Source organism: Phyllopteryx taeniolatus, chromosome 7 (genome assembly GCF_024500385.1).
Source record: "Phyllopteryx taeniolatus isolate TA_2022b chromosome 7, UOR_Ptae_1.2, whole genome shotgun sequence".
Taxonomy (NCBI): Eukaryota; Metazoa; Chordata; class Actinopteri; order Syngnathiformes; family Syngnathidae; genus Phyllopteryx; species Phyllopteryx taeniolatus.
Window position 1 is genome coordinate 13,018,017 of NC_084508.1, and position 21,835 is coordinate 13,039,851.

Consider the following 21,835-nt stretch of genomic DNA (forward strand, 5'->3'; position numbering starts at 1 on the left):
AATAACAGTGTCTATTAGTCGCATTAGCTCTGAATGGATTATAAAAGTATTCTTAAGAGTTTTTCCAGTGCTTTTCCTTTACATGTACTGAATATATGACCAACACAATATTACATACCTTTAGTATAAAATGTTATTTTCCAGTGGCTGAAGTAATTTGATATCCTGTAAATAGTTAAAGTGCATGAAATAATTTTTTTTACTTTAACTATTTTAAGGTTGTTATATATTCATGGACAGTAGTGCCTTGAGATATGAGTGAACCTACTTACAATTTCCGAGATACAGTATTGCCCATAGGCGTGAATGTGTGCGCGAATGGTTGTTTGTTTATATGTGGCCTGCAATTGGCTGGCGACCGGTTCAGGGTGTACAACCGCCTCTCGCCCGAAGACAGCTGGGATAGGCTCCAGCGTGCCCACGACTCTTGTGAGGATAAAGTGGTACAGAAAATGGATGGATTTGATGGATTTAGATTTGATGGCTTTATAACACATTCCAATATGTTGAAGCTACTTCGGCAATTCATTTTCACTCATACACAAGTTTTCTTTTCCGAGTTAGAGTGTCTTATTATTGCACATAACGTATTTGATGGTTGACTGCTGCACGGAGGATTATGTACCCTGTGTCCTTCGTGCTCCAAGAAGCAGCACAAGAAATGTTCATAAATTGAGGCTGCCACGTGATTGCTGGAGTTGTACGGTACCATGACCATGGCTGGGAGACCATATTTATGCCCTGAAAAAGGACATTTGTGCTTTAACAGCAAGGTTTTTCTTGATCAAATATAAAATTTAAGATCATAGACTGGTTTAAAATGTTTTTTCATTTTATTGTTACTGTAGTGCATAGCCTATGGCAATTGTCGCTTTTTTTTGTCTTAAACTACAAGTCCTCTTCGAACCTGTAAGTCCTGTCATACAATAAGGTGTACCTAAATGCTTGATAGTGTTCTTATGAGAGTTGTATTTATCATCTTCCAAATAGAGCTGCCATATTGTCTGTTGTCTTGCAATGATGACATCATGAAAACCTTTCAGACCAGAGAGAGATGCCTTGTGATTGACTGGCGACCAGTTCATGATGTAGTTGGCTTTTCGCCTGAAGTCAGCTTGGATAGGTTCTCGTTCCCCATGACCCTGAACAGAATACGCACCATAGAAAATGGATGGATATATGTTACATTTTGGAAGTAACTTGCCCAACACTGACAGTAACAAGGCCAGCTTCATCCGTGTCTGTTGGAAGCAATAATAAAAACGATCATGTAGGAAAGAAATCCATGCAGCAAATCAAGCTCTATTTACAGCGGAGAGGAAATATAAGTACCCTACAACGCTATTCCAAGATATTTTCGCATCCTTTCCCCAGCAATCTGTGCAAGGAGGAGGAGATGCTGGAGAAGGATGAGTGGATTTATTACCTTGCATTAGGGACACTAATCTGTTGCAGGTGTTTCTGGCTGTTCCTCGAGGCCATGACTGCTCTCCTACCTGGCATATTTGTGACAGAGAAGGAGTGTGACGTTTTTTTCCCCCAGCATCTCAAGAGGTATTATGCAGTCTCCACAATCCTCTCAAATCATCAAGCGTGTCAAGATAAGGACAAAGTGAACATGCGTTTCATAACTTTTCTCCATCAGTCATACCCACTGGAATATCGCTGCAGATGAGCGGAATGTTTGTTGTTCTTACTGGAGAGTGGAGCGGTTATGAAGCTGTTGATCATTTTAACCATTGGCGGGCTGTGCATTTGGAACCTGGACCTTCAGTCGGGATTTACCCGACTTAATCCACCCCGATCACGTAATCACGAAATTATATTATACTACAAAAACACAACATAACAGCTCGCAACTGTGCCACGCACATCATTTGGAGAAGTTCAGAATCAATATTTACCAAATAATATGACAAAATCTGGAAACGTGAAACTGATGGGGTGCCGTGTGACATCGGCAAGTCTTGGTTTGAGTGTTTGGGTGTGAGCTGTGTGTTCCTCGTTTGATGTGTTTTACTGTTCACCCAGCTGAAAAGTTCATCTGCAACTGTTGCTCTCCTTTCCCACATCCGAGGCCAATACAATAAGTATTCTGTAAAAACCCTTTAAAAAAATTGCTATAATCCACAGATTTGTGCAATATCGCACAAATTTTGACATGTATCAGATGTGGTCCACAAGACAATCTGAAATATAGCACGGCACCACTATACTCCCATTCTCAACCAAAATAGAGGCAGTGTATTAAAAATACCATTTTGGACAATTCGTTTCTGCAGCTCCGATGAAGGGTAATAGGAAAAACGAACAGGAAAAGATGGACAATATTGTCATCTGTAAGGGGAACCTTTCAAAAACGTATAATCTAAACATACCCTGACTTTCCATTCTCCCTTTTTTGGCAATGAGTACTGCCTCTGGGCATACAGTACGAGAAAGCCCCCCCTGTAAGAGCAGGGTACAACCTCTAGGATGTAGGACAATACAGCAATGACCACCAGGATGGATAGCGCCAACAGCTTCACAGGATGCCTGTGGTGCCTTTGGAAGGGAAGAACAAAGACAAAGAAGGAACCTCGCGAGAAAACCTCCATCTCCTGGAAGTCTGCAGTCACTACCGTGGCCATCTTTAGAATGACAAAATAGAGCAGAGCTGAGATTTGGGGGATGGTGAACAAAAACACTGTGGAAGTTGGAACTGATACAATTAGGGAGGTTTTCTAACAAAATGAGAACATCTTAGATGTTAAATAAGTTTATCAACATTAACATTCATTATGATGTTTTTGTGATGGAGGATGCCATTGAAAATTTGGACCTTCTGATAGTGGAATCCTCTCTACCATGGCACTACTGCCCTCATGTGGAATTTCAAGGTACAGTCACAAGGCCCAGTTCTTGACGATTCAGGTTCACTTCAGGTCTTATTAGTGTTTTATTGTAATTTAGATTAGATTTTTTATTTATGGAAATCTTTTAACCTGCACATCTTGTTGGCAGCTTTTCTGGTCACTATGGTCATACAGTACTGTATATGGGCAGCACTTTGCCAAGTGGTTTGGATCAGCTCAGGCCCTCCTGTGTAGAGTTTGAATGTATTTGTGTGGGGTTTTGCCGAGTACTCTGACTTTGTCCCACATTTCACAAAACTGGTAGCCCTTCGCATTTGTCAGTACCCAAGAAAAAGCTCTCAGTTTCAAAAAGGTTGGAGAACGCTGCTCTAAATTGTCCACGTTGTGAATGTGAGTGTGAATTGTTTGTTTCCATGTGCCCTGCGATTGACTGGCGACCAGTCCTGAGTGTACCCCACCTCTCGTCCAAAGTCAACTGGCGTAGGCTCCAGCTCACCAGCAACCCATGAGGAAAAACGCTACAGAAAATGGATGGATGGATGGATGGTAATACATGAATACACACAGGAGATACAGAGCTATTGCATTGTGGTAATACCTCGGATCAAATTGTTTGCGAGGCAGGCAAACATTGAGTCTAAAGTCCAATGATAATTTTGTGCTTTAAAACAAGAAAATAGTGAAGAAAATGCTGTAAAAGCTGTTTATTTGTTAATACAGTATTACATAATATTGTTCACATAATGTCATAGCAATTATTTCTACATAACTGTCATAAATACTGTGTCCTTATGTTTTATTTACTCCAAGACCGAGGAGAAATTGCAGTGGACGTGTAGAATGCAGCTTAGGTCTCCTGACTAACATGGCAGCCGTTGTTACACTTGTACTACACATTGTGCTGCTTTGTCATTACAAACAATTGTTTCCTGTTACGTAGAACAAAGCCTTAAAAAATACCTCCGAGCACGAGCCACATGCTGTTTCACCATGTCTCGGGAGATTATTATCTGATTACCTTGTTCTGGTGAATTTCTGTTACATCTACAAATAATTTTCCCCAAATGCAGTTTATAGTGGCGGCACGGTGGACAACTGCCTCACAGTTCTGAGGTTCAAATCCCGGCCCCGCCTGTGTGGAGTTTGCATGTTGTCCCCGTGCCTGCGTGGGTTTTCTCCAGCCACTCTGGTTTCCTCCCACATCCCAAAAACATGCAGGGTAGGTTATTTGAATACGCTAAATTGCCCGTAGGTGTGAATGTGAGTGTGAATGGTTGTTTGTTTCTATGTGCCCTGCGATTGGCTGGCGACCAGTTCAGGGTGTACCCCGCCTCTCACCCGAACATTGCTGGGAAAAGCTCCAGCACGCCCGGGAACCTGGTAAGGATAAGCGGAACAGTCGATGAATGAATTAATATGTAGAAGTTTTAATGAATAAGAGATGAGAAGCAAGCGTAATTCAATTATCATCTGTTTATTGTGAATCTTTCTTATAACTCATCTTTGTAGTCAGTAACAAGAAGCACCTTCTCTGTTACAATCTCTTTTCCCAACTTGCTTATCAGGCAGCATGCCTCATCATGCCACATTAGAAAAACTGAGAGGTTTTTTTCAAAAAATGATTTTTGCCCCATGGCGACCCTTGTGAGGATAAACGGCTTGGAAAATGGATGGATGGATGACTTTTGATTAGGATTATTCTTGGTTTGAGGTTTGGGAGGGAAATAAAATGCCATAGTCACTGGATTTCTTTGAAAAGCTTGATGTGGAACGAGAAAATAGCTCAGTTTTTGTGTACAGTACTGCATTTAGAAACATGATCTGCTTCCATGTGGTAACAGCAAGTTAACTTTCAAAAGAACGACAAATTTGGATTGTTGAATACATCAACTCACAGACAATACAGTAACACATAAGAATACATCCATCCATCCATTTTCTGAGCTGCTTCTCCTCACGCGGGTCGCGGGCGTGCTGGAGCCTATCCCAGCTATCATCGGGCAGGAGGCGTGGTACACCCTGTACTGGTTGCCAGCCAATCGCGGCATAAGAATACATCTTAAATATAAACTTTTTAAAAATTCTTAAGCCCCCACTGGAAGTGAGGGCAGTTGTGGCCCTTCACATACTGTCATTTCTCGTGTATAATGCAAATTTTTTTACCCCCAAAAATTGTCAAACGTCAATAGTGCGCATGATTCATAGTTATTGGAAAAAAAATAACAAAATACCAAAATACTTAATGTTTTCATCATAAGGGCAGAAGCAAAATCATGCATTGTAAAAATGCATTATAGATAGGTAGAAGGGTTTTCCAGAATTTTAAGGTCAACTTTGGGGGTGCGTATTATACATGGAGCGACACGGTGTGCGACTGGTTAGAGCGTATGCCTCACAGTTCTGAGGACCGGGGTTCGATCCCCGGCCTCGCCTGTGTGGAGTTTGCATGTTCTCCCCGTGCCTGCGTGGGTTTTCTCCGGGCACTCCGGTTTCCTCCCACATCCCAAAAACATGCATGCTAGGTTAATTGACAACTCTAAATTGCCCGTAGGTGTGAATGTGAGTGCGAATGGTTGTTTGTTTATATGTGCCCTGCGATTGGTTGGAAACCAGTTCAGGGTGTACCCCGCCTCCTGCCCGATGATAGCTGGGATAGGCTCCAGCACGCCCGCGACCCTAGTGAGGAGAAGCGGCTCAGAAAATGGATGGATGGATATTATACATGGATGCGCATTATACACGAGAAATTACGGTAAATCTTTTTTCATGGGCTGTAGTTGTAGGACTTTTGCATTACGTAGTCTCTGGTGGCGGGAAAGAAGTCTTTAATAAGGGTGATGATGTAGGTATACCAAGGGTAGAAGAGCTCCCGCTCTCTAGTGGCTCCTGTCATGATGATGTTCAATGCCGCTTCACTGGCAGGGTAGGCTGGTACGTGACTGACATTCCTAGGACGCAAAGAAGCATTGCACTTTTAACCATGGTGGATCCATGCATATTGTGAGAATGGATTAAGTCACTGGAATAGACGGGCGAGATGTCTCTTTGATTGTTTGTTACATTGGGGAGAGGGGGTTTAAAGGCCACACTTGACACGCCTCTGCAACATGCTGTGGATATTGGGGTCAGTGCCTCCGGATTGGTAGACCGGGGTAGTGGTCCCCCTTTTTAGGAAGGGGGACCGGAGGGTGTGTTCCAACTATACACTGTAAAAACGATAACTAGTCATTGTTGATCTCATTAAAGTTTTCAAACTCAACTGATTCAGAAATCAAGGTTTCGATTTACAACCTACAAAAACTTGTCTGCCTAACAAATTTATCTCATTGTTGTCCTAACTTTCTAAATAGCACAACAAAGATTACTGACTTTTGAGTAGATGTTTTGAGTTAAATCAGTAACCTGTGAGAAACTCCACATCATTACTGAAGTGGGCATGTGCACATGGTCCGAACCAGTTTGAACTCGACCGAGCGGCGAACTCACCTGCGACTGAACCTGAGCCGTGTGATGATAGTCCGTCGACAATTTCTTAACTGAAACCCCCGAAGAAAACTTGACCGAACGTGGACAGTTGGATGTGAACTGAATTGTTTCTACCATTACGAATTTTTGTATGGTCTGCAGTTTGATTCTAGCGTTTGAACATTTTCTGGACAGAAGCGGGAACGGACAACCATTTTGTCCTAGCAGGTAAGCTAACTAAGATATTTCCAGCCCTTCACCTACTTCTATGCTAAGGTTTTATTTCAAAAAGTAATGTTTGATACTGTTTAATGTTAATCATGTCTGATATTCAGATACAGACTTTCATCACTAAATGGCTTTCATCTCAGACTGGCTTTTTTAATGCACGTCTGCCGTAGTAAAGCGTATTAGCTTATTACCCGTTTTGTAATGGGTTGAGTGTTATCCTTGTGTGGAGATATGATGTTAACATTGACCAACAAACAAACTCCCGTCCATGTAAGTTATGTAGGCGCAGACAGGCATTTATGGGTCGGTGTATGGTAGACGTGCGCAAATTATATGAAAGTGATGTAAATAAGGCTAGTTTCAGACAGCAGGAGATTTCAATTTTAACATTTTCCCTCAGGCGGCGAGAGGTCGTGGAGTGCCAGCCTGTGGTATCTGAGGTCCAGGAGAGATGGCCTGGGCTGTTTTCTTTTGAGGAGGTAAGGCTGTCCTAAATTATTCAGGAATTCTGTTTTTCAAATTAGGCACGAGTTATTATACTAGGGCGGCACGGTGGACGACTGGTTAGCACATCTGCCTCACAGTTCTGAGGACTGGGGTTCAAATCCCATCCCCTCCGGCGTGGCGTTTGCATGTTCTCCCGTGCCTGTGTGGCTTTTCTCCGGCCACTCCGGTTTCCTCCCACATCCCAAAAACATGCGTGGTAGGTTGATCGAAGACTCTAAATTGCCCGTAGGTGTGAATGTGAGTGCAAATGGTTGTTTGTTTCTATGTGCCCTGCAATTGGCTGGCGACCAGTTCAGGGTGTAGCCCGCCTCTCGCTCGACGATAGCTGGGATAGGCTCCAGCACGCCCGCGACCCTTGTAAGGATAACCAGTAGAGAAAATGGATGGATTATTATACTAGACTAGACTAGACTGACTATAATTAAAGAAGTACACTACACTGGAACATGATAATATGCATTTGTATACTGATACTGGTTTTTGAGGGTATTTCCATTCGTGTGTAAAAGACGTATTCACGAGAGGTTTTTGAAGTAGGTTTTACTGTTGATAACATGGTCAGGCATTGAACATGGTGCAGACTGCAAAAGCAAAGTAAAATTTTTAGCATGGTTGCAGTTTATTTATTTTTTTTTTTTTAAGTTTTATATGTTGCTGGGTCTGGCCTGTGATTTCTCTTCATTGCTGTAAAAGAGTTCTGATTTTACATTGTGTATAAAGTACACTACGTTACCATACTAATTGAAATGCTTGTTTTCCACTGAATACTCTTTAGACCTCCAACGTTGTGTCCCACCGAAAGACAGCAGCACTGAGAGCCCTGCCCATTTTCCTCCGAGAAGATGCAACAAAGGTTTTCCTGAAGTGCTTTGTAAGTACAGAAAAAGTAATGCAAGTAAAACTAATTCCCATGAGGTGTTTTAAAGGATGAGTTCATCCAAAATGGAAATATACACCTCCTCAGTGCTGTCCACATAGAGTAATTTTATGGTGAGGATTGCAGTTCTCTATAACTCTCGCTCCCTTTTTTCTGCTGAGAAGATACTTTTGTACAAAACTCATCACAAGGTTGGTGGGTGAAATCTACTGTGTCATTAATAAAAGAAAAAGATGCGTTTTCTTTTTAAAACTTCCATGAGTCAAATGACCAGCATGGTATGGAAGTTTAAGTTCAAATCAGTAGAAATGTATTTCGTCTTTAGTTTTTCTCAGTAATGCATCTGTTACTTCTCTTCAAGACACTGGTATTTTGGAACCAGTGCTGAACGGTGCATCTGTTGCCATCCTCACCATCCGACAAGATGACAATGCCGATACATCTGTGCGAGACCAGGCAGTTGTGTTTGAAGGGGACATCGTGCTACATAACATTCCAGACCTCTCTACGGCCTTGGCATACATCTTTGGCCTTCTGTATGCCCTCGACATTGATCATCCAAAGCAGATGAGGTATACCTTTGAAGCAATTCAGGCCATCTTTTTTTGAGGTTGGTGGCTCTCGATGCTCACAGCGCATAAGGTCTCTGAAAACAAAGCTATTGCTGTGACTGTTAATGGGGAAGTCAGACATGACTTAAACTTGTGTTCTTTAGCTTGTTCAAGTGGGGAGGATGAAGGAAGGAAGGAAAGGGAAGAAGAAAGCAGGGGAGCAGAGAAAGAAGGAGAGAGGAAGAAAAAAGAGGGAGGGGGGAAAAGAGATGGAAGGAGTGGAAGAATGAAGGCAGGAAAAAAAGAAGGGGGGGAGGAGGGAACGTTCAAAACAGAGAATGGATCATTTTGACCTGGTTGAACAATGTGAAGGTTAAGTGGATAAATGATTATTAGAAATGTCAATTTTAGTCAGAGAAATCTATGTTGTTGACAATATGTGGTGAGATTCTGTCATGCAGTATTTTAAAAGCTTTGTCGAAGTGTTGCCCACTTCACACGAAGCGCAGAACTGGTGTTTTAACAGTGAGTTCCCTGTTCATTGATGGTGAAATTTTGAAGGACCGTTAACTGCTCAAGTTCATTATAGTTACGCCCATGTAAAACTTCAGTGTATGGGTACACAGCCAATCATTTGTGGCACTATTCTATGTACAAGTGGTTAAGTTCGGCTCAGGGTCTGTGCATGAGTTACTATATGTAGCTGGACACTTTTTTTTCGCATACTGTTTTTCTTTATTGGTTCTGGACTTCAATGTTAACGTCTGTGCTGTGGGGCTCAAAGCACCCAAAAGAAAAAAAAAAACGTCAATTTTTTTTTTTTTTTTTTTTCAGAAATTGACCCGATTACCCATGACGTTCTGAAATGTACTTGAGGCACTGTTAAACAAAATAAATAAGAATTTAGATAACATTCAGTTGTGCTTTGTTTTTTGTTTTTTTCCAAATCTACTTAATGAGCATTTTTCAAATCTAATTAGAGCAACATACATTTTCCTTTATTCATATAGGTAAATTTTTAACTCACTGGAGTAAGAATTGTACGATTATTCAACAAAAATATCTGTTTGGTGAAGGCAGAAATACATGGCATTGAAACCAGAATTTCTTCGTTAGCCTTACAGGATTCTCCTAATTAGGTCAACAACAAAAAACAAGTTGGCAGAACTCGTTTCATAACTTGTAAACCTTAGTTTTTTTTACGTTTTGTCAAGGTTTTTTTTTTTTTTTTACAGTTTAGGGGGATCACACTCCTCAGCCTCCCTGGTAAGGTCTATTCAGGGGTTCTGGAGAGGAGGGTCGGTCCGTCAGGAAGTCGAATCTCGGATTCAAGAGGAGCAGGGAGGTTTTCGTCCCGGGCGTGGAACAGTGGACCATCTACATCCTCACCGATTCTGTTCATTACCTTTATGGACAGAATTTCTAGGCACAGCCAGGGTGTTGAGGGGTTTGATTACATCAGTATTACGTCGCTGCTTTTTACAGATGACGTGGTTCTGATGGATTCATCAAGCCGTGATCGCCAACTGTCGCTGGAACGGTTCACAGCAGAGTGTGAAGTGGCTGGGATGAAAATCAGCACCTCCAACTCTGAGACCATGGTCCTCAGTCAGAAAAGGGTGGAGTGCCCTCTCCGGGTCAGGGGGGACATCCTGTGGAGGAGTTAAAGTAACTCGGGGTCTTGTTCATGAGTGAAGGAAGAATGGAGTGGAAGATCGACAGACAGATCGGTGCCACCAGAAAGAGACCCCGGGGACGACCCAGGACATGCCAGAGAGACTCCGTTTCTCGGCTAGCAGGGGAACTCTTCGGGATCCCCCCGGAGGAGCTGGACAAAGTGGCTGAGGAGAGGGAAGTCTGGGCTTCCCTGCTTAAGCTTCTGTCCCCGTGACCCGACCTCAGACAAGGGGAGGAAAATGGATGGATGGATGGATGGATGGATGGATGTTGGAACACTTATGACTGCTGACAGCTGCTTTACATTTCGAAAAAAAAAGTGCTTCATGTGAGGGGCTTATATGTTCAACTAAAATGTTTGTAAATCTGTAGAGAAACATGCATGAAGCTGGCCAAAGTTTTTCCTTGATGCAGCATTGCATTGGAATACTGTAGTCGTGACAGGGCATGACAGGCGGTAGTTCCAATACAACTCTAAATTACTTGTTACAAGATTTTACTTTAATTCCTGGAACTACACACTGGCAGCATGCTGGTGAACTAAGCTTATTAGTCTTGTTTGCATGATTCTGCTGTCACAACAGTGCATGATATGCTGCTGCACCTACTCTACATGACTGGCCCCAACATCCTGAAAATAATCTGCTGGTTAACTTGTTTGTTAAAATGTGTGCAAATCATTACAGAAATAGGGGCCCTATTCAGTATTGCATTACAATACTTATGACAGTGCATGATATGCTGCTGTGCCTCCAATACTACAACAGTTCTACATGTATTTTGACTATATTTGAGTTCAACTACAAACTCCCTTGTACAGTAGCTCTCTAAACAGTAAGCAACTATAATCTGAGCTGTGAACACAGTTGGATGCGCTCAAAACGTTGAGCAATAGAGCTCTTGCCCCAGTCAACGTGCTCTCACCGCAGACTTACTTGATTTTCTCCATGGCTGAGTCAGTGTCAATGAGGCCCAGTGTACACGTCGTGATCGTTACGTTGCTACTCTTCATGGCCAACTCGTGATTTAGAGCCCCAAAGAAACCATTCAAGGCAAATTTGGTTGACGTGTACGGAGCCACAAAGGGACTGGTCACTTTACCTGGTGGGGTATCAACAATAGTCTTATGAAAATAAGTTACAATAGTGATTCCAAATAAAATGTAGCAAGAAATGTCTTTAGAGGGGAGGTTGTGAACCCACCTAGAAGAGACGAAACAACCACGAGTGAGCCTTTGCTTTGCTCAAGGGAGGGGAGAGCTTTCCAGGCCATCTGAGCGTAACTCAAGAAGTTGACCTTTTGTTGGGACAAAGAATCGTACACAGGGATGTCACGTTCACTTCGTGCTGTTAAGTAATTTAGCATATTTTACAGTGCAAAACAGTGAAGAAAAAGCCCATCTTTCACAGGAAGTGTTAAAGGGGCTACATGAGTGTCTTCCTGCCTCTGTTACAGCTCTATTGCTACCTCCCAAGGTAGAAAACTGCTGATTTGACTTGGTCTCCCTGTTCTATGTCTATCCGTTTATACAAAACAGTGACACAGAAAAATGTCTCGAAAAATTACAGCCTTTACAGTCACTGTCACAGGGGCTACACAGGTGTCTTTCTGCCTATGTTACAGTGCTGTTTCTACCTCCAAATGCAGAAAATTATCTCCAGATGAGGAGAATTGCTGGTTTGAATTTTCTCCCTGAATTCTGCGTCTGTGCCATTTATACAGAACAGCAAACACTGAAAAAAATTCAGAAAAATCCTTTACAGACAGTGTTAAAGGGGCTACTCAGGGGTCTTCCTTGTTATATCACAACTCTGACGTTACCTCTCAATTCGCCAGTTCGACTTGGTACGCCCAGTGTCAATGCTACTTATTCAGAATGGCAGCACAGAAAAAAGGTAGAAAAATTACAGCTTTTATAGTATTAAAAGGGGGGGGGGGGTCTTCAGGCCTCTCATATACCATGTCGGTGTCATTTATGTCATTTACAGCAACACGGAAGTCACAGAAAGAACGACAGTTTTTACAGGCAGTGTTAAAGGGGATACACATCCTGCCTGTGTTACTGGCCTGATATTATCTCTTAAGGTGGAAAAGTCCCAAGTCGTCTCATCAATCATCATCATCAATGCTCTTCCCACGTTTCACGTCAGGGGACTTCAACTTCTGCAAAGTATCTTGTTACAATGTCATGGATTACCTTCATCAGCCACTCGACGTGCTGTATATCTCCTTCCCACATGTTGAAGGGGCTTGGTCCAATGTGGTTGAGAACGAGGTAGTCCAGACCTCCGAGCTGGTCCAGAGCGAAATCAACCACTCTATCCGGGTCAGAGTCACTGCTCATGTCCGCTGCTATGTACAGGGCCTTCTGAGCTCCCAAGCTCAGGCACTTTTCCGCCACCTAGAGGCCACAGGATGATGGTCGACATGTGAAATGCGCCTTCAAAAAAATCTCTTTTACCAACCTGGTGTAAGACTTGTTCTCTCCTTGCTGTAATGACGATCTGGGAGCCAAACTTGGCGTAGTGATACGCCATTTGTTCACCAATGCCAGTGCTGGCCCCGGTCACCAAGACCCTGGCACCTTGGAGGATTTCTGAAAGAAAATCAAATGCACTATTAATATCAAAAAGTGTGATTCAGTTCAGTACAGTTCAATTTTTTATAAAAGGATCCCAAAATACCCATCACACTTTTGAAAACCTGTTTTGTTGGGGTAGCAGAAGTTTGACGACATCTGTAACATTTTCTTTAATACTGACCAGACAGTAAGCGGCAAGACTCCTGACAGGCTGTGTCCAAACCTCAGTAGGTGCTGCTGTTTTGGTTAGCAACAGAGTAAGGCAGTGTGGCACTCAGATGTTTGTCAGATTTAAGCATTGTTCTTTATCAATTAAAGTTGAAAGAGCAACATGGCAAACAAGTGGTTTGTCTGCCTCACATTTCTGAGGTTCATCTCTTTTCTAAAGATGTTTTTTTTTTTTTAACCAAAATTTGCAAAAATCTCCTAAGAACTAGAGGCAGCATGCAGGCAAAATAAGCTGCTTTCCTTCTTTGCAGAGTTCGAATCTCGGCTCCAGCCTTCCTGTGGGTTTTTCAGTCTCCCCATGCTTGGATGGATTTTCTCTGGGTACTCCGGCTTCCTCCCAAGTTCCAAAAACAGGCAAGTTAGGTTCATTCGAAGACTTTAAATTGTCCATTGGTGTGAATGTATATCAGCGTGCATTGCAGCATTCCGTTACACAAAGGAGGGTTGTGCCATCTGTGTTACAGCACTGATACTACCTCCACAACAAGTTGTCCTGGGCAAAGGTCATAAAAATGGATGTTAGTCACAAATATTGCGAGACTTCAGGCCACCGTATGCATGACTACAACCAAGGCTGCATGACACAACTAATTGATTATGAGGTGACATTTTTGGCACTGACATGAGGTTTACACCTCAGCTCCTCCGATTTCAATGCCAAAGGAAGTGCTGATAATAAGACCAATGTCCAATTGTTAGAACGGCCTGACTTTGACGTTATCTACTCATTTGACACGTAACAGCACCTACCGTGTGTAATCTCAAAGTGACAAGACGGACTGATAAAAGATAAGCTATTGTTGTAGGCGTACGAGATATTTGACCGCAGAGCAGTGGTCATGCTAGCTTGAACAGCACCCTGTGTCGGACACCTTGATGGGTCCACACTTTGATCTTTTCATTTTTTTTTACCTTTTTTTTTTTTTTATTAATTATTTTTTTTTTAATCTGGTCAACAATTAGCACAGTCTAGCAATGATTAGTCAAATCGGACTTGCGGTATTTTCTGGAACGAGCACAAAACCTAATTTTGAGAGTTATATTAATTAAATCATGCTCTAAATAAGTCATGGATGCTGAGTCACAAGGATGCCAAATAATGTGTGATTACATGCTAACTTTGTGCCTCTCTTCCCAAACTCTCCCGGAGGGGAAAAAACTTTTAAATTGTACACAGGTCACACAGGGGCATGTCCTTTCTAATTAATTGGCCTGAAAAAAAACCATTATACACCACAGGACAGTATAGGCGATTTGCAAAAAAAGTAATTATGATGCTTATTATTTTATTTTCAATAGGTGATCATTTATATACATGTACATACTGTATGTATATACAGTACCGTGAAAAAGTATTAACCCCCTTCTCAAATTTATATTTTTGCAAAGTTTCCCCACTTTAATGTTTAAAATCATCAAATAAATGTAAATATCAGACAAATATAACCCAAGTGAACTTAAAATGGTGTTTTTAAATGGTAATTTAATTAATTAGGGGGAAAAAATTATTCGTTACCTGAGCCTGTGTGAAAAAGTAATTACCCCCCTTATTAAATCATGAATTAATTGTGGCTAATCACAATCGTTGGTAATTTTCACTGATCACACCCAAGCCTGACTACCTACAGACCTGTTCAATCAAGAAATCACTTAAGCAGAATCTTTCCCGACAAAATCAAGTCAGACAAAAGATCTAAAAAAAAAAAAAGCTGCAACAAAATGACACTATCCAAAGAAGTTCCAGAACAGTCGATAAATACAGTAATTGACATCTATCAGTCTGGAAAGGGATACAAAAGCCACCTCTAAAGCTTGAGGATTCCTGCGAACCATTGGGAGAGCAATTATCCTCACATGGAGAGAACATGGAACAGTGGTGAACCTTCCGAGTAGATGTCAGCCTACAAAGATTACGCCACAAAAACAGCAATGACTCATCCAGGAGGCCACAAAGGAACTCAGGACAACTTCTAAAGAACTGCCTGCCTCCCTTGCCTCCGTTAAGGTGAGTTCATGACACAATAAGGAAGAGACTGGGCAAAAATGGCATTCATAGCAGAGTTCCAAGGTCAAAACCAGTGCTGACCAAAAAGAACATAAAGGCTCATCTTACTTTTGCAAAAAAAAAAACATCTGAATGATTCCCAAGACCTTTGGGAGACAATGACTGTATATGGACTGATGAGATGAAAGTTGAGCTTTTTGGAAGGTGTGTGTCTCGTTACATTTGGCGTAAATATAGCACAGCATTTCAGAAAATGAACATCATACCAACAGTCAAACATGGTGGTGGTAGTGTGATGGTCTTGGGCTGTTATGCTCATTCAGGACCTGGACAACTTGCTGTGATTGATGGAACCATGAATTCTGTTCTTTAACAGAAAATCCTGAAGGAGAATGTTCAGCCACCAATTTGTGACTTCCAGCTGAAGTGCACTTGGGTTCTACAGCAGGATAACAATCCAAAACACACAAGCAAGTCAAATTCTGAATGGCTTAAAAAAAACAAAATGAAGGTTTTGGAGTGGCCTAGTCAAAGTACAGACTCGAATCTGATTGAAATACAGTGACATGACCTTAAAAAGGTCAATTTTTGCTGAATTCAAGCAATTCTGCAAGGAGGAATGAGCAGAAATATCTCCACAGAGATGTGAAAGCCTCATTGGCAGTTAGAGAAAACGCTTGATTTCAGTTGTTGCTGCTGAGGTTGGCCCTACTAGTTATTAGTTTTAAGGGGCCATTACTTTTTCACACAGGGCCAGGTAATATTTGTTTTTCTTAATAAGTGAAATCACCATTTATAAACACAATTTTAAGTTCACTTGGATTGTATTTGTCTGATATTTACATTTGTTTGATGATCTTAAACATTAAAGTGGGGAAACTGTGCAAAAATATAAGAATTTGAGAAGGGGGCAATACTATGTACATACATAAAACCAAGATGTATACAAAGAAATGTAATTCAATATAGTAAAAACATTTTTAATTCTATTGAAATCTTCTTCTTTTCCTTTCGGCTTGTCCCGTTAGGGGTCGCCACAGCGCGTCATCCTTTCCCATGAGAGCCTATCTCCTGCATCCTCCTCTCGAACACCAACTGCCATCATGTCTTCCCTCACGACATCCATCAACCTTCTCTTTGGTCTTCCTCTAGCTCTCTTGCCTGGCAGCTCCATCGTCATCATCCTTCTACCAATATACTCACTCTCTCTCCCCTGGATGTGTCCAAACCATTGAAGTCTGCTCTCTCTAACTTTGTCTCCAAAACATCGAACCTTGGCTGTCCCTCTGATGAGCTCATTTCTAATTTTATCCAACCTGGTCACTCCGAGAGCGAACCTCAACATCTTTATTTCCGCCACCTCCAGCTCTGCTTCCTGTTTTCTCTTCAGTGCCACTGTCTCTAATCCATACATCATGGCTGGCCTCACCACTGTTTTATAAACTTTGCCCTTCATCCTAGCAGAGACTCTTCTGTCACATAACACACCTGACACCTTCCTCCACCCGTTCCAACCTGCTTGGACCCGTTTCTTCACTTCCTGACCACACTCACCATTGCTCTGGACGGTTGACCCCAAGTATTTAAAGTCCTCTACCTTTGCCATCTCTTCTCCCTGTAGCCTCATTCTTCCCCCACCACCCCTCTCATTCATGCACATATATTCTGTTTTACTTCGGCTAATCTTCATTCCTCTTCTTTCCAGTGCATGCCTCCATCTTTCTAACTGTTCCTCCAGCTGCTCCCTGCTTTCACTGCAGATCACAATGTCATCTGCAAACATCATGGTCCACGGGGATTCCAGTCTAACCTCATCTGTCAGCCTATCCATCACCACTGCAAAAAGGAAGGGGCTCAGGGCTGATCCCTGATGCAGTCCCACGTCCACCTTAAATTCTTCTGTCACACCGACAGCACACCTCACCGCTGTTCTGCTGCCTCGTACATGTCCTGTATTATTCTAACATACTTCTCTGCCACTCCAGACTTCCGCATGCAGTACCACAGTTCCTCTCTGGGTACTCTGTCATAGGCTTTCTCTAGATCTACAAAGACACAATGTAGCTCCTTCTGACCTTCTCTGTACTTTTCCATCAACATCCTCAAGGCAAATAATGCATCTGTGGTACTCTTTCTAGGCATGAAACCATACTGTTGCTCGCAAATACTCACTTCTGTCCTGAGTCTAGCCTCCACTACTCTTTCCCATAACTTCATTGTGTGGCTCATCAACTTTATTCCTCTATAGTTGCCACAGCTCTGCACATCACCTTTGTTCTTAAAAATGGGCACCAGTACACTTTTCCTCCATTCCTCAGGCATCTTCTCACGCACTAGAATTCTATTGAACAAGCTGGTCAAAAACTCCACAGCCACCTCTCCTAGATGCTTCCATACCTCCACAGGAATGTCATCAGGACCAACTGCCTTTCCATTTTTCATTCTCTTTAATGCCTTTCTAACTTCCCCCTTACTAATCATTGCCACTTCCTGGTCCACCACACTTGCCTCTTCTACTCTCCCTTCTCTATCATTTTCCTCATTCATCAACTCCTCGAAGTATTCTTTCCATCTACCTAGCACACTGCTGGCACCAGTCAACATATTTCCATCTCTATCCTTAATCACCCTAACCTGCTGCACATCCTTCCCATCTCTATCCCTCTGTCTGGCCAGCCTGTATAGATCCTTTTCTCCTTCTTTAGTGTCCAACCTGCCATACATGTCATCATATGCCTCTTGTTTTGCCTTTGCCACCTCTACCTTTGCCCTGTGTCGCATCTCAATGTATTCCTTTCGCCTCTCCTCGGTCCTCTCAGTGTCACACTTCTTCTTAGCTAACCGTTTTCCTTGTATGATTTCCTGTACTGTGAGGTTCCACCACCAAGTCTCCTTCTCTCCTTTCCTGCCAGAAGATACACCAAGTACTCTCCTGCCTGCTTCTCTGATCACCTTGGCTGCAGTGGTCCAGTCTTCTGGAAGCTCTTCCCGTCCACCGAGAGCCTGTATCACCTCTTCCCGAAAAGCTGCACAACACTCGTCCTGTCTCAGCTTCCACCACATGGTTCTCTTCTCTGCCTTTGTCTTCCTAATTTTCCTCCCCACCACCAGAGTCATCTTACACACCACCATCCTATGCTGTCTAGCCACACTCTCCCCTACCACTACCTTACAGTTGGTAACCTCCTTCAGATTACATCGTCTGCACAAGATGTAATCCACCTGTGTGCTTCTACCTCCGCTCTTGTAGGTCACCCTATGTTCGTGCCTCTTCTGGAAAAAAGTGTTCACTACAGCCATTTGCATCCTTGTTGCAAAGTCTACCACCATCTGTCCCTCCAAGTTCCTTTCCTGGATACCGTACTTACCCATCACTTCTTCATCACCCTTATTACCTTCACCAACATGTCCATTACAATCTGCACCAATTACGACTCTCTCTCTGTCTGGGATGCTCAGAACTACATCATCTAGCTCCTTCCAGAATTTCTCTTTCACCTCTAGGTCACATCCTACCTGTGGGGCATAGCCACTAATCACATTACACATAACACCCTCAATTTCAAATTTCAGCCTCATCACTCGATCTGATACTCTTTTCACCTCCAAGACATTCTTAGCCAACTCTTCTTTTAAAATAACCCCGACTCCATTTCTCTTCCCATCTACACCATGGTAAAATAATTTAAACCCTGCCCCTAAACTTCTAGCCTTACTGCCTTTCCACCTGGTCTCCTGGACACACAATATATCAACCTTTCTCCTAATCATCATGTCAACCAACTCCCGGGATTTTCCTGTCATAGTCCCAACATTCAAAGTCCCCACATTCAGTTCTAGGCTCTGTGTTTTCCTCTTCTCTTTCTGCCGAAGAACCCGCTTTCCACCTCTTCTTCTTCTTCTTCTTTGACTTCGACCCACAGTAGCTGAATTTCCAACAGCGCCCTGCAGGTTGACGGCGCCGGTGGCGGACGTTGTTAACCCGGGCCACGACCGATCCGGTATGGAATTCTTTGGATGAACGCTCATATTTGTTTGGCAAGGTTTTAAGCCGGATGCCCTTCCTGACGCAACCCTCTGCATTTATCCGGGCTTGGGACCGGCCTACAGTTTGCACTGACTTGTGCCCCCCATAGGGCTGCATTCTTAATTCTATTGAAATATTCTGTTATATAATAATAATAATAATAATAATTCACTAATTCAATTATTTTATATAATATATAATACAATTATAATTTAACAATTGAAGCGGAAAGACTAGCAGACCGACTCTTGTTCATTTTCGTTGGTTCATTTTTTTTTCCTTCTTTGTAACCCTAATCAGTTTATATTAACTATGTTATGAATTTTCCAGCGGCACGGTGGACGACTGGTTAGAGCGTCAGCCTCACAGTCCTGTCCCCGCCTGTGTGGAGTTTGCATGTTCTCCCCGTGCCTGCGTGGGTTTTCTCCGGGCACTCCGGTTTCCTCCGACATCCCAAAAACATGCATGAATTGGAGACTCTAAATTGCCCATAGGCATGACTGTGAGTGCGAATGGTTGTTTGTTCCTATGCGCCCTGCAATTGGCTGGCAACCAGTTCAGGGTGTACCCCGCCTCCTGCCCGATGACAGCTGGGATAGGCTCCAGCACGCCCGCGACCCTAGTGAGGAGAAGCGGCTCAGAAAATGGATGGGTGGATGAATTTTCCAATCTCCTTAGATGTACTAAGATTAGGGGTAAAAAGTTGAAAGGGTATAGAGAAACTTTGGATGCAGTGACAAACACAAGACATGATGACAAAGTGGTCGTCGAAAACAACTACAATCCCCCGCCCAAGCACCCACCCCACAATTTAAACATCTCTCACCAACTACTGTGTGCGAAGACAAATAGAAATAATACGCAGACTGTTTCACTTTATGACCTAGACTAGTTGACAGCTTTACCTAATACAGCATTGACTTGGCCTAAACATTAGCCTCAAGGCTACATAGTGGTTAGCATGGTGGGAGTCAGCTGCCATTCTGGTATTCAAAGAATCCTACATTTCTAATTTGTATGCACTTTTTATATAACAACACTGCAACCATTGACTGATATCAAGCGTGAGATACAGTACATTCTGTATTTTAGAAATCTGTGTTATTTAGGCATACTGAACTAAAATATAAACATTGTAAGTGGAGATATGTACACTATGTTGCAAGCGTTTTCTAACGTTGCTAAGTGTTAAAGATTACCTTCAACAAAGTTTTCAGAAAAAAACCTGAATGTATGGCGTGGGTATCTGACCGAAGTGAGCTCAGCTTTGCTGATTTGTAAAAGTCACGCTCTGTCTTTTCCTTGACAAATGCTCAGTCTTCTCACCCTGATTCAAAATTGGGGGCACTAAACTGTGAAATGAGACTTTACCCATCCCACCTGTATTGTTGCAGCCAGACACCACACAGTATTTCACCTTTTTTTTTTTTTTTTTTTTTTACATTGACTATCCAATTTATCTATTCAAATGCTCAATAAGCCCAAGAACAAAACAATGTGTCAACCTCCAACATGGAGGGTGTGTCGAAAGCTGTGTGACATCATAGGAAAACTATCAATAGGCAATTATAAAATATTATTATACAGGTTGTTCGGAAAGTCACTGTCAAAGTCAAAAAAAAAAAAAATAAATAAGTTGACAGTGACTTCCCAAACACGATGTACAATTAAATAATGAGCACAAAAAAATAGGTGATTTAATAAATAATCTTTGATTTTAAATAGATAAATATAACTCCCTAAAGAAATAATTAAATCATGCAATATAAAAGAACTGTAATAATGAATATTAATAATCACTTTTTTTTTTGCAATAATACAGCTTGGGAGAGCATTGCATAACTGTTTACGACATCAACTATTGCATCCTATTTCTAGCAGTGTCTTGCAAGATTGACATTTGAAGTACATAAAGTTGCAAATACTACTACTGTATTTCCTATGTAATTAGAAAATGTAGTTTCAAACTTGACATCTCTGATAACGACGTTAGAGCAATCTAACACTGATGGCATCGATTAAAAGCCTCCACGTCTTATTCTTGTAAAAAAAAAAAAAAAATTGCTTGTCTTGTTTTTAAATTGTGCAGAAGCGACCCAGCTTACCCGCATTGAACGTGGGAGCGTTCCATTTGACAGCGAGCAGAGCCACAGCAACACTCGTGAGCAGGACTTTGGTCAACGTTTTCATGTTGTAAAGTAATTGTAATTTAGATTCGTCGGTAAGTAAAGACACCCGGCTTCCTAAATTCCCTTGCAAGTGCAAGTGTATTGCCAGGGCTGCGCTTATGTGAGCCCTCCCCTCTAGGCATGTGCAAAAGAGGGTGTGTTGTGCAGTCAGATCAAATAATTGAACATTAATTGTATGCCCTTGCATTATTGAAATACGTTAAATCGGTTTAAGGAAGTCAAATGGAAAAAAGAAGGTATTAACCTGGTAGTGATTTTCTGTTTTTATATAACTTTTATTATTATTATTATTATTGTCATTAGCCTAAAAGTGTTGTGACGTTACCTATTTGCATGTCAGCACTTGTTGGCCCGGTGCACACAGTGGAAGGAATGTTCGCTTCGTTCATGCATGTAAAACATGGAGCTGCGAAGTTACACTACTTTAAGAAAAAAATAACCGAATGTGTGTTATTTCCACTTGGAGTGAGGCGGTGGCCTCCCTTCGAAAGGTGAATGTTCTGTAGGGATGCGGAGCGACGCCCCCCTCCTCGCAACATCGGACAACACGAGACGACGTCGAAATCATGTGACCGGAAGATGAGCAGGTGAGCTAAGCGTTATTAGGATTCCCAAAGGTTCCAGGCAGGACACGCCCCACTG

General features: G+C 42.2%; 1 protein-coding gene across 6 annotated transcripts; it reads right to left on the minus strand.

Moving 5' to 3' along the window:
* Positions 1 to 847: 847 nt before the first annotated feature.
* hsd11b1la (hydroxysteroid (11-beta) dehydrogenase 1-like a) lies at positions 848 to 21,297 on the minus strand. Of its 6 annotated transcripts, none has more exons than XM_061778098.1 (6): positions 21,110 to 21,297; positions 12,629 to 12,759; positions 12,361 to 12,564; positions 11,366 to 11,459; positions 11,099 to 11,264; positions 848 to 1,142 (listed from the first exon to the last, which is right to left on the minus strand). In XM_061778098.1, exons 1-6 carry the CDS (start codon positions 21,192 to 21,194, stop codon positions 1,082 to 1,084), a joined length of 741 nt encoding a protein of 246 aa, XP_061634082.1. In that variant the 5' UTR covers positions 21,195 to 21,297; the 3' UTR covers positions 848 to 1,081. The 6 variants fall into 6 exon arrangements, with proteins under 6 accessions (XP_061634082.1, XP_061634083.1, XP_061634081.1 ...); XM_061778099.1 differs by lacking the exon at positions 848 to 1,142 and adding an exon at positions 3,545 to 4,232; XM_061778097.1 differs by lacking the exon at positions 848 to 1,142 and adding an exon at positions 4,314 to 5,803 and having other exon boundaries at positions 21,110 to 21,293.
* Between the last annotated feature and the right edge of the window lie 538 nt (positions 21,298 to 21,835).